This window comes from Sinocyclocheilus grahami, unplaced genomic scaffold (assembly GCF_001515645.1).
Source record: "Sinocyclocheilus grahami isolate Dianchi unplaced genomic scaffold, SAMN03320097.WGS_v1.1 scaffold1064.1, whole genome shotgun sequence".
In the NCBI taxonomy this organism is placed as follows: Eukaryota; Metazoa; Chordata; class Actinopteri; order Cypriniformes; family Cyprinidae; genus Sinocyclocheilus; species Sinocyclocheilus grahami.
Genome location: NW_015506243.1, coordinates 52,920 through 63,258, shown reverse-complemented (window position 1 = coordinate 63,258; position 10,339 = coordinate 52,920). Strand labels below are relative to the sequence as shown.

At 34.4% G+C, this 10,339-nt stretch overlaps 1 protein-coding gene across 1 annotated transcript in view; it reads left to right on the top strand.

Annotated features, from left to right (window-relative positions):
• LOC107566252 (sodium/potassium/calcium exchanger 2-like) overlaps window positions 1-10,339 on the top strand; it is a 51,338-nt gene that overhangs the window by 23,016 nt on the left and 17,983 nt on the right. Inside the window, exon 5 of the mRNA XM_016251642.1 lies at window positions 9,704-9,784. Within this exon, the coding sequence (XP_016107128.1) occupies window positions 9,704-9,784 (81 nt within the window). The remainder of the gene's footprint in view (window positions 1-9,703; window positions 9,785-10,339) is intronic.

Below are 10,339 nucleotides of genomic sequence, written 5' to 3'. Positions count from 1 at the left end.
TATATATATATGTATATATATTTTTTTTCATTTGATTTAGTTTATTGTTTTTTTTTCTTACATATTAGTTAGAAAAAGGCACACTTTTCTGTGTTTCTCGCAGCATCACAGCATCAAGCATCAAACTCGGTGAAACTCCACCTGTTACATAAACACAAAGACACATCGTGATTGTGGTCGTTATATACTGTATTTGTTTTAGTGGCTTAAAGGGTTAGTTCACCCAAAAATGAAAATTTGCCCATAAATTACTCACCCTCAAGTCATCCTAGGTGTATATGACTTTCTTCTTTCAGACGAATCCAGTCGGAGTTATATTAAAAATGGTCTTTGATCTTTCAAGCTGTTTAATGGCACTCAGCGGGTGTTGCATGCATCAGTCCAAAAGAAGTTAAAAAAAAGCGCCCATCCATAAAAAAGTGTCTCACACGGCTCCGGGGGGTGAACAAAGGCCTTCTGTAGAGAATCGATGCGTTTTTGTAAGAAAAATATCCATATTCAAAATTTAATAATCACTTTAATGTAGCTTGCGCTCGCTGTTGTACACGGAAGCAGCTCCGGGCGGATGACGTATGAGTTCAGCTTTGAGCAGGCGCCGCTCAGAAGTGACGTACGCGGAAGCGCAGCGGAGAGATCAAAACAAAACAACGGACACTTATTAGAGGTACAAAACGAGGATTTGTAAAGAAGAATGTCGGAGGATTTCGATATAAGCCAAGAGGAGACTGGTTTTCAGAGAGATTCATTTTGACCACATCACCTCCTCATTCTCACTGACACTTATACGTGTGTGTGTATGTGTGTGAGTGTGTGAGTGAGTGAGTGAGCGTGTGTGTGTGAGTGTGTGTGTGTGAGTGTGTGTGTGAGTGTGTGTTGTTTGTGTCTTTGTGCTGGTGTACATGTGCCAGCATGTGTTTCCTTACCCTTGTCTCTGTGTGTGATATTGTAGAGCTGGGGACTTATGGCAAGCTAAAATATTATCACTCAATGACCGAGGAAGGTAAGACTCTTTCTGTCAACCCTCATGTTTCTCTCATTCTGCTTCGTCTCTCTACCCACGATGCTGTTTGTTCATGCGTGTGTGAGAAAGAGAGGTTTCTTCTCCATTTTTAGTTTCATGACCCTCTTGCCGAGATTTCACTCACATAAGTGCAAATCGTGATTTTCATCCCTAATTTAGTATCATTTTGAATTTTCATGGTTGTTTTCTTTCATCCCTTCCATTTATTTTTATTTATTTTTTGGTTGTTCTTTGTAAGTTTGTTCTTGTTTGTTTATAAGAGTTTTTATTTTATATATATATATATAAATGCATGATCAGAAAATATTTGAAGTAAAATAGTAAAATATTTAGAGTTATCACTGTAAAGCCTGCCATATGAAATAATAGTAAAAGCTATATTGTATTTATTTATTTTTTAATTAAAGTGTTATTGGACCTTTAGACAAACGGTTTGCATTTTGTTTTTTGTTTTTTTGTATTTGTGTTTTCTATTTTTGTGTTGAGGATCAAATTTGATACATCAGGCTTTTATGGCTCATATTGTCTGATATAGTGAGAATATGGAGTTAAAAGCAGCTCAATTGTATTCAGGAAAAAAAAATTGCTGCAGATGCTGATATTTATAAGATAAAATTAAGATGAAATTCTGATGCTTGTAATGTAAATCAATGAGATCTGTATAACAGTGCAGCAGATACTGACATAAAATGATATAAATACCATTCGTCACACTATAGCTCCAAAAATATGTCTTAGTAAGATGATATTTAAATGATCCAAACATATAATGCAATGCAATCCAATGATGATAAAGTCTCCTCAGAAGATGTGAGATGTTCTGGAGGCTTGTGAAGATCATTCCTCCGCTGAGGAACAGTGAAAGTAAAGCTTCTGGAAACAAACGCTCCTCAAAAGATCCTGAGGATCAGATTTGAGACTCTAAAACATGATTGAATCAAGTAAACCTAAGTTGCTTTAATTACGTGTTCATCTTGAAATATTACTAACAATATCGAAGTTATTCTCATGTTTACTTGATAAAAATCATTAAAGATTTGACAGAAGAAATACATGTGAAGCACGAGCTGAAGGTGGATGTTTGTGCAATTACACTAAAAGACCTTTACTTGCTAAAAAGCTTTAAACTATCAGTCAGATGACAGAAGGCATGGATTGTGTGCGACGGGTTTCTCAGTAAAGTTTTGATCATATTGATCATTTAAAGGCTTTAGAAATTTAGCAAATATAATAAAGTAGCTTTGGGGTCAAAACGGGAATTTTCTGACATTTGAATTTTAACATAAATAACCTTTAGCAGATTTTCTTTTTAAGGAAAGTGGATGTGGATCATCCAGTACTGAACATGTCCAAACAGATGCTTTAAAGAATGAGAAAGTCTCAAGTAGCAAGTCATGATTAATGACTTTTGCTAAATATCCTTCCCAAACATCCTGTTTCGATAAATACATCCATGCATGAAAGAAAACCGGGTGCTTTTAATAGTCTTTAAAATGCATTAGCCAGAACGGTGAGTGGAATGCACACAGAGTTTTTTGCATTGCCCGTCACCGTCTGTAACCGCTCAGCAATCCGTGAGAGTCAGATAAAACGGCCGGTTGCATTCAGACACACACAGAAATAGATGGTAAGAAACGTACGTCACGGTGTGGAGACCAAGAGTGAGTCATTCTATAACTAGAGTTATGCACGGGATAATGCAATAATAACAGCCCGTCACTCTCTCTCACACGTCTCACTAATGCAATAATGTCACATCTTCTTAGACATCTGTTATGGCTGAGTTGCTTAAGTCTCTTTGAGGATCCATAACATCTAAGGCAACAGATTCTGCGTTTGTGTGTTTGTTACACTGAGTGACGGGCTTCTAATTTTAGTTCCCTCCTCCGTACTAAGCAGACTTTGATGTTGTAATATTCAGCATGGGATGGTACATGAGTAAATATTTCATCTGACTCTATTTAGAGAAGCTCCGGTTGTGTTCAGAATAACCTGACAATAACCTAGACTATACCTGTCTATAGTAAACACCTGTGAAAAAGAAGTGCACTTAATTGAATTGAATGCACCATTGCAATGTACTTAAAATATTAAAAGAGAGAGAGAGATATTGTAGCGAATCAGCTCATGGGGAAATATGAATAATTAACCATAACTAGTTATAATTAACTATTCATATTTTAGATCCACTGTAGATATTTAGCTGACCACTCAGGGTCAACTGTCTTGTCAATTCTAAGACGTTAATTTCCTGGTTAAGAAAAATAACTTTCTTACTGTACAATTCTATAAGCTTGTAACGTAAATCTGCATGATTATTCACTCCGGTTATGAGTAAACAATGAACACGTCAAGTGTGATACAAGTAAGGTTTTATTAACTACATAAACACTCAAACTAGTCTAACATACTACATAAACACATAAATTGTGTGTGTTTCCTTACCCGTGTCTCTGTGTGTGATATTGTAGAGCTGGGGACTTATGGCAAGCTAAAATATTATCACTCAATGACCGAGGAAGGTAAGACTCTTTCTGTCAACCCTCATGTTTCTCTCATTCTGCTTCGTCTCTCTACCCACGATGCTGTTTGTTCATGCGTGTGTGAGAAAGAGAGGTTTCTTCTCCATTTTTAGTTTCATGACCCTCTTGCCGAGATTTCACTCACATAAGTGCAAATCGTGATTTTCATCCCTAATTTAGTATCATTTTGAATTTTCATGGTTGTTTTCTTTCATCCCTTCCATTTATTTTTATTTATTTTTTGGTTGTTCTTTGTAAGTTTGTTCTTGTTTGTTTATAAGAGTTTTTATTTTATATATATATATATAAATGCATGATCAGAAAATATTTGAAGTAAAATAGTAAAATATTTAGAGTTATCACTGTAAAGCCTGCCATATGAAATAATAGTAAAAGCTATATTGTATTTATTTATTTTTTAATTAAAGTGTTATTGGACCTTTAGACAAACGGTTTGCATTTTGTTTTTTGTTTTTTTGTATTTGTGTTTTCTATTTTTGTGTTGAGGATCAAATTTGATACATCAGGCTTTTATGGCTCATATTGTCTGATATAGTGAGAATATGGAGTTAAAAGCAGCTCAATTGTATTCAGGAAAAAAAAATTGCTGCAGATGCTGATATTTATAAGATAAAATTAAGATGAAATTCTGATGCTTGTAATGTAAATCAATGAGATCTGTATAACAGTGCAGCAGATACTGACATAAAATGATATAAATACCATTCGTCACACTATAGCTCCAAAAATATGTCTTAGTAAGATGATATTTAAATGATCCAAACATATAATGCAATGCAATCCAATGATGATAAAGTCTCCTCAGAAGATGTGAGATGTTCTGGAGGCTTGTGAAGATCATTCCTCCGCTGAGGAACAGTGAAAGTAAAGCTTCTGGAAACAAACGCTCCTCAAAAGATCCTGAGGATCAGATTTGAGACTCTAAAACATGATTGAATCAAGTAAACCTAAGTTGCTTTAATTACGTGTTCATCTTGAAATATTACTAACAATATCGAAGTTATTCTCATGTTTACTTGATAAAAATCATTAAAGATTTGACAGAAGAAATACATGTGAAGCACGAGCTGAAGGTGGATGTTTGTGCAATTACACTAAAAGACCTTTACTTGCTAAAAAGCTTTAAACTATCAGTCAGATGACAGAAGGCATGGATTGTGTGCGACGGGTTTCTCAGTAAAGTTTTGATCATATTGATCATTTAAAGGCTTTAGAAATTTAGCAAATATAATAAAGTAGCTTTGGGGTCAAAACGGGAATTTTCTGACATTTGAATTTTAACATAAATAACCTTTAGCAGATTTTCTTTTTAAGGAAAGTGGATGTGGATCATCCAGTACTGAACATGTCCAAACAGATGCTTTAAAGAATGAGAAAGTCTCAAGTAGCAAGTCATGATTAATGACTTTTGCTAAATATCCTTCCCAAACATCCTGTTTCGATAAATACATCCATGCATGAAAGAAAACCGGGTGCTTTTAATAGTCTTTAAAATGCATTAGCCAGAACGGTGAGTGGAATGCACACAGAGTTTTTTGCATTGCCCGTCACCGTCTGTAACCGCTCAGCAATCCGTGAGAGTCAGATAAAACGGCCGGTTGCATTCAGACACACACAGAAATAGATGGTAAGAAACGTACGTCACGGTGTGGAGACCAAGAGTGAGTCATTCTATAACTAGAGTTATGCACGGGATAATGCAATAATAACAGCCCGTCACTCTCTCTCACACGTCTCACTAATGCAATAATGTCACATCTTCTTAGACATCTGTTATGGCTGAGTTGCTTAAGTCTCTTTGAGGATCCATAACATCTAAGGCAACAGATTCTGCGTTTGTGTGTTTGTTACACTGAGTGACGGGCTTCTAATTTTAGTTCCCTCCTCCGTACTAAGCAGACTTTGATGTTGTAATATTCAGCATGGGATGGTACATGAGTAAATATTTCATCTGACTCTATTTAGAGAAGCTCCGGTTGTGTTCAGAATAACCTGACAATAACCTAGACTATACCTGTCTATAGTAAACACCTGTGAAAAAGAAGTGCACTTAATTGAATTGAATGCACCATTGCAATGTACTTAAAATATTAAAAGAGAGAGAGAGATATTGTAGCGAATCAGCTCATGGGGAAATATGAATAATTAACCATAACTAGTTATAATTAACTATTCATATTTTAGATCCACTGTAGATATTTAGCTGACCACTCAGGGTCAACTGTCTTGTCAATTCTAAGACGTTAATTTCCTGGTTAAGGGAAATAACTTTCTTACTGTACAATTCTATAAGCTTGTAACGTAAATCTGCATGATTATTGACTCCGGTTATGAGTAAACAATGAACACGTCAAGTGTGATACAAGTAAGGTTTTATTAACTACATAAACACTTAAACTAGTCTAACATACTACATAAACACATTAAGCCGGTCTAACATACACATACACACACACACACACACACACATACAGTTGGTATAGGAAAGGGTTAAAGTTTAACTCAGCATAGAAAGAGGCATAAAGAATGGATTTTATGGAACACTTTGCATGTATATTCAACAGATCAAAACCTTCAGGGATACGTCAGATTCTGAGTTCAAACACACCTTTGTAAAAAGGTGTAACTGATACTTAATGTATCAATTAATAAGACTAAGTTTGATACTTAGCGAGTCGCGGCAAAACTGTATTTGCAGATAATAGAATAATAATGAAATAAAAGGCTACTTAAGTGACTTTCACGACTGTTTCTTAACACACTTAAGTACACTTTTAAAAAGTGAAAATCATGTCAAATAAGTATTACTTTAAAGTACATTTTTAACTGTTATGTTTTAATACATCTGTCATGCTTTAAAGAAGTGCACTTATTTTGATGTGTTGACTAACATACTAAAGCACATGTAAAAGAACTTGATTATAATTTTAACTGTAGTGTATTATTCAATATTACGTTTCAAGTTAATATATTTTAAATTAATTAAGTTGCAGCTTTTTCAGCATTGCAAAGTGTTTTAATAGCAAATATATTTCACTTTAAATATTCAATATATATTTAACTTTTGAAGACAAGAAAAGTAATTATGAAATTATAAAGATCTTATGTCCTGTTTAAGTCAAAAATCACTCTAATGTTGCATTTAATATAAATGTAAACTATAATGCATTTTCGTTTAAATGCATTTAATTCCAAAGTTGTCTGAAATCATTACATTCAGTTTGCACTTAAGAATATATTTTTAAAGTATGTTATTTATATAACAAGTACTCTCTTTAAAAGTACGATGAGTAAAATAAAACAAAATTACAATTAATTTAACAAAAAAGAGCAAACTATGGCAAGTTAAGCATGTAATTACAAATATATTCAAATACATGACACATTTAAATAGGTTTAAATAGAAATGACATGAAAGTATATTTTAGTTGATCATAAATGCTTGTCAGTACATTCAGGAGTACTTTAACCATATTTAAAAGACAATAGAAGTAATTATGAAATGACATAAAAATGTATTTAAGTCCTATTTAAGTATGTCAAAAACACTCTCTGAAGTTTAGCGAATTGCATTTAATATAGACTTATACTACAATACATTTTAATTTAATTGGATTTAACATGCAACTGTCTGAAAACATTAACATTCATTTTGCATGTAAGTATATTCTTTTAAAGTATATTATTTCTGTAATAAGTACTCTTTTTACGAGTACTTCTTTTCACAAGGGACTGTCCTGACTACTAACTATCCTTGCTACACCACAAACCTACTTAATTCAAACTCCAAAGCAACTTTATATCCCAGACGTTCCAGGCGTGTTAATGATATGTAGGTCACGTAACATACATGTGCGTGTTGATTGGGGTCACCGCACCGATCGAGCCAGACAGGACAGTCTGTCTATCAGCCAATCAGAGTCAATGATTCCTCAGGAAGCTCAAAGACATTCACTGATCACGATGCTTTCCATTAGTGAAGTGAGACCAACCCACCACACATTATGTTCATTGCTTTAATGCAAGCTTTTGCACATGTGGTTTCATTCGAACACACACAGAACGAGACAGGAACACGCTGCTGCTGTCTGTGTGTGACCGCCTGAGGTTTTACTTCCACGTTGATGGATCCTGAAAGGTTGTGCAACTGTATCAATGTTTGCTTCGTGGGTCTGGTGCTGCTCTCGTCATGCTGAGTTATAGACTTGGTCTCTAATCTCTTAAACCAGCGGCAGGCATCTGTGTTTACTGGTTTGAAGGTTGCATTAAAGGTCAAATGGTATTTGGTATAGCACTAAGTTACAAGAGGCAGTGCTAAATAGTGAACATAGATGCAAGCTGCGTTTCCATTACCCTTCAAATTGCGAATTGAAAATACGCGTAATGGAAACACGTCAATTTCGCAAAAACTCCCATACAGTATATCGCAAAAAAGTTTACGCTCGCATGAGGTGGTTTTTCAGGCAATTCGAAAAGGTAATATATTTCGCAAAACTGCAATGGAAACGTTTTTTTCTGCATTTACAGGTCACGTGGTGTATGTAAAAAGTCATGACCATTCTTCAATGTACTATAACCTCCAAGAAACTCTTCATATGTGGCTGCTCTCCAGTATAAATGGCTTTCCCTACCATTGATGCTTAGACTATTTACACTGCACACGTCTGCGGCGCAGTGTGGCTCTGATACGGCCACTGAAGCTGAACTCTAGTCACTGCTTGTGTTTATTCCAGCCGCGCCACGCATGTTTCTGAAGCAGCTCTCTATGCTGCTTCTGTAAAGATACACGCATACGCCTCCTTTGAATAAGTATAGCCCAAAATCCCACCAAAATCCATTGCCATGACTTATTGCGAGAGGCAAAATTTTACGTTTTAGTCGCTTAACATTGGTTAATGGAAACGCCGTCATTTCGCAATACTTTTTTTATCGACATTTATAAAATATCGCCAAAGTTTTGTGCAAATCTGTAATGGAAACGCGCCTGCAGTTTAAGGGTGTTACACGTGCTGGAGTGACTACTTTCCTTAAAACATATGCATTAAGTGTTATTACTTCAGGGCTCACTCGCAAACTAAGGTTAAAGTAGCTATATACACTTAAACTATCTGTGAATCCTGCACAGTGATAACCTTGTGAAACAGAAGTACACCGTAGCTAAAGGAGTACTTACGATGTGATGAAAATACTTTAAAAGAACATACTTAAGTGTGAACTTAATGTAATGTTTTTCTAGACACTTAATTGCATGTTTATTGCAATTAAATGCAAATGTATTATAGTTCAAATTTATATCAGATGCATTTTGCTGAACTTTAGAGTGATTTTGATGCACTTAAATATTACTTAAGTACATCTTTTTATGTAATTTTGATAGTTATTATATGGTCTTTGAAATAATTTCTATTAAACTTGTATGTCAGACATTCGAATATGAATAGCAATCTAGTAAATTACATTTAAAACATATAAATTTTAAAGGTGAAATCGAAAGAAAACATTATAATCAAGTACTTTAAATGTGCTTTAGTATGTTAGTCAACACATGAGTGTGCTTTAAAGCACTAAAATGTTTCATTTGACATTATTACGAAGTGCTCTTTTAAAACGTGTGTTAAGAAACAGAAAGTGTCCTTATATGGTCTTTGAAATAATTTCTATTAAACTTGTATGTCAGACATTCGAATATATTTGAAACTTCACATTTGTAATGAATAGCAATCTAGTAAATTACATTTAAAACATATTAATTTTAAAGGTGAAATCGAAAGAAAACATTATAATCAAGTACTTTAAATGTGCTTTAGTATGTTAGTCAACACATGAGTGTGCTTTAAAGCACTAAAATGTTTCATTTGACATTATTACGAAGTGCTCTTTTAAAACGTGTGTTAAGAAACAGAAAGTGTCATGAAAGTGAATATTATCTACAAGCATAGTTTAAAAAAAATACTTTTTAAAATTAAGCACACTTATTTTTCACAAGAGATGTACAGTAGGTTAACATGTGCTTTACTTACAGTTACAGGCGTACAGTTTTTGTCATATATAGTGAGTAAAATTAAACATGCTCACTTAGCTGGGAAAATTGGTTACTCCAAATCACTCACAGTTTTTCTGGACAATTTTTTTTTTTAAGGAAAATTCCGCGAGAAGGCGTCCATCCTTCACAAAATTGCCAAAAAGAAATGCCAAGTGGAGGACTCAAATGGAGTTGCTGGTAAGTGGTAAAGTAACTTCACACTTCAAATGATGTACTGAACCTTGTCTAGTTCTGTTAAATGTGCCATTGCATGTTAAATCAATCGACGGAGTGAACAAGAACCAGCTTTTTCCAATCTTTTTCCAATTTGATCAGGTACAAAAAGCTCCTTAAGGTTACAATTGCTTGTGCACTTTATAGAAATGAAAGGGAGTATCTTAATATAACTTAATCCTATAATACTCTTTGTGTTGAAGACACACATGCACTTTCAATTTCAAGTGGGAAATTATGCTAACAGTTCCATATTAGCATATTAGCATCAAAAGCAGGGCGATTGAGAGCAGCTTTGATGTGAACACACACAATTCTCATTTTTACAGCAACATAATGTAAATTCAAGTAACTTTAGTCATAATCTGATGGTGTAACACACATAATCTGTAACATGCCCTCACTTGCTTCACTTTTTGATTGTGTTTGTTGCATTAAAAAAGGCATCTATTCTGAAGGTTTAGATCTATTATTATCCGTCCTGCAAACCCTCTCATGTGTGCCGAATCAAACAATACA